Source organism: Cyprinodon variegatus, unplaced genomic scaffold (assembly GCF_000732505.1).
Source record: "Cyprinodon variegatus isolate N-32 unplaced genomic scaffold, C_variegatus-1.0 Scaffold283, whole genome shotgun sequence".
Taxonomy (NCBI): domain Eukaryota; kingdom Metazoa; phylum Chordata; class Actinopteri; order Cyprinodontiformes; family Cyprinodontidae; genus Cyprinodon; species Cyprinodon variegatus.
The window spans coordinates 594,801-597,331 of NW_015150736.1; the positions used below are offsets into that span (position 1 = coordinate 594,801).

General features: G+C 37.9%; 1 protein-coding gene across 1 annotated transcript in view; it reads left to right on the forward strand.

The window, feature by feature from the left end:
- Positions 1 to 2,531, forward strand: part of pigg (phosphatidylinositol glycan anchor biosynthesis class G) — a 149,783-nt gene that overhangs the window by 76,183 nt on the left and 71,069 nt on the right. The window contains exon 9 of the mRNA XM_015383372.1: positions 1,210 to 1,613. Within this exon, the coding sequence (XP_015238858.1) occupies positions 1,210 to 1,613 (404 nt within the window). The remainder of the gene's footprint in view (positions 1 to 1,209; positions 1,614 to 2,531) is intronic.

Genomic DNA, 2,531 nt, shown 5'->3' on the forward strand with positions numbered 1-2,531 from the left:
TTTTTATTCAAATTTTCAGTCCAAGTCTGCTCTCTCCTCAATGTTACAGACTGCAGCTTTAACTGAGACTTTTATTTATTTAATGTAATGTTTTAAAATAATATGTTCATTATTTATAATATGGCAGTATTCATAGATTTAATTTTGAATGAAAAGGCTGTCGATAATTCCTGAGGTCATTGTTATTTTATGTTATTTTAATTTGCTTGTGAAAAATGAACAAATAGACAGCCGGCAAACAAAATAAAACAGACAAAGTTACTGATGTGTAAAAACATTTATAAAAACAACAAAAAGCAAAAGTAAAAAACAAAACAAAAGTAAAGCTATAATTGATAGATTAATCTATTAATTATTTTACTAGTTTTTCTAATGGGGAACCATTGTGAAGGTTATTTTGTTTGAAAACTATTTTGGCATTGTAAGTGTGAATTTGAAGTTGTAGAGAGTTACATTCTAAGTTTTCTATTTGTAGAATAAAAAAAAAAAAATCACAAGTACAAATTTTGTTTACATCCATTTAAATTTTAGGTACAAGTACACAAATTTTGTTCTACAAGTTGCATATCAAATGGTCCAACTATTGTTGCAAATCTATTTTTACATTGTAACTTTGTGGTTTTGCAATTGCAGATTTTTTTAATCTGCCGCAATTACTAAAAAAAAAAAAAAAACGTACACCAAAGTACACAAACTGTGTTCTGTGAGTTCCCATCAAAAATGTCTTCCATTCAGTTTATCTAAGAAAAAAAAAATGTGCAAAACAAATTCAAACGCGCCTATTAAAATATTCAACAAAAGAAATTGCATTTTTTTCCTTAACATAAATACAAATCAATGAACACGACTGCACGAATCTGCTTCTGTGAGTCACAAATTCAACCTAACAAGTTACGCCTTCATTTTCACTTTTCACACAAATGTCACACTGGTAAAAATCATCTGTGACTTGTGGGTAGTACCTATCATTGGGCAGCAGGGGGCGCTGCCTGCTCGATCAGGCTGTACCGACCGCAAATACACATATGGCCTACTGCCATGTTGCCTTCTTTAGGTTAATAAACTTTTGATGTTAAAGCATCTAGCTGTTATTTTATTAAATATTGATTATTCTAACAGTCTGTATATCATATATTTTTTTGTCGTCTGACTGTATCTTTCTTCCAACCAGCTGTTTAAAATAGCTTTTTTTTTTTTTTTTTTTTACAGTCTCCCATGAGGAGCTCCGGTGGGGAGTGGTCGTTATCGGAGCTAGATGTTTTGCTCTTGGCAGGAACCGTCGCTCACACGCTTAGCTTGGCAGCGAGCAGCTTCGTGGAAGAGGAGCACCAAACCTGGTACTTCCTGCTCAACACGCTCTGTCTCGCCGTCTTCCAGGACGTGTGCAGGAAGTACTTCAGAGAGGAGAGAAGCTCTGGAGATGATGATGAGCATCTCCTTCCTTCCAAAGACAGTCACTCCTCTGCTCACCCCAAACCAGAGATGATCTCGGAGAAGTGGTTCGCTCTGGCCACGCCTCCCTTCACTCTGGTTTGCTGCCGGCTGCTTCGCTCACTCAACCAAACAGGGGTCCAGTGGGCCCACCTCCCAGACGTCAGTCACTGGCTGAACAGGTAAATCCTGGAATGGTTGTTGGATGATCCGGTTCTGATGTTGCTTATTTTAATCTGTTAAAGATATGCTCTATGTATACCTTGAAGCTTTATCTCTCCGGTTCTTTTTCCTGAAAAGAGATCACTCGGGACAAACTTACTTTAGCAAGGTAGAGTGAATGCACAAACTTGAAGAGGGGAGGGGGGGCTTGCAGGAAAACTGAAATTCTCCGGGACATCTAGTGTTAACTCTAAATAACACTTCATAACTTATATTTATTAAATAACCATCAGACATAACAGATTCTGATAGAAATTGTAATCTTACTCAGATCAGAGAAATTGCTTAGAGTTTACAGAAGGCAGCTGCTCACCTCTCAGGAAGTGGCCCCGATTAACAGTTAAAAAGGCATTTTTGTCAACAATGGGTGGTAAGGTTGCTTAAGGACCCAGATGCAGAGCCAAGTGAAGCAGAGATAGTTCTGACAGGTTTAATTGAAGAACAAAGAAAACAGAGGTACTAATCCAGAAGTCTAACTAAAAAGTTTTACAAACCAAAAACCATGGAGACATCAGGGGAAAAACGAGCCTGAGGAGCCACAGGGAGGTGAGCTGAGTAGAAGAGTACAGCATTGAGAAGGAACCAGCACTGACGGACTGCAGAGGTGGAGTATTTAAGGAGAACAGAACAAAGGATGGACTAACGTGCTGAATGAGGAGCAGGTGTGGGTGGAACTGGCAAGAGGGAATCCAAGGGGAAAGAAAACAGTCACAAGGGGGCAACAGAGAGTAACTAAATAATGCTAGAATATTATGGAAAATAAAAACAAAACAACTGATAACAGAAAACTGAAAACTCAGAGTCACAACAAATGGGAAGAACCATAACAATTTTATACATCTCCAGTCTGCCTCATCATCACATTTTACATGATACAC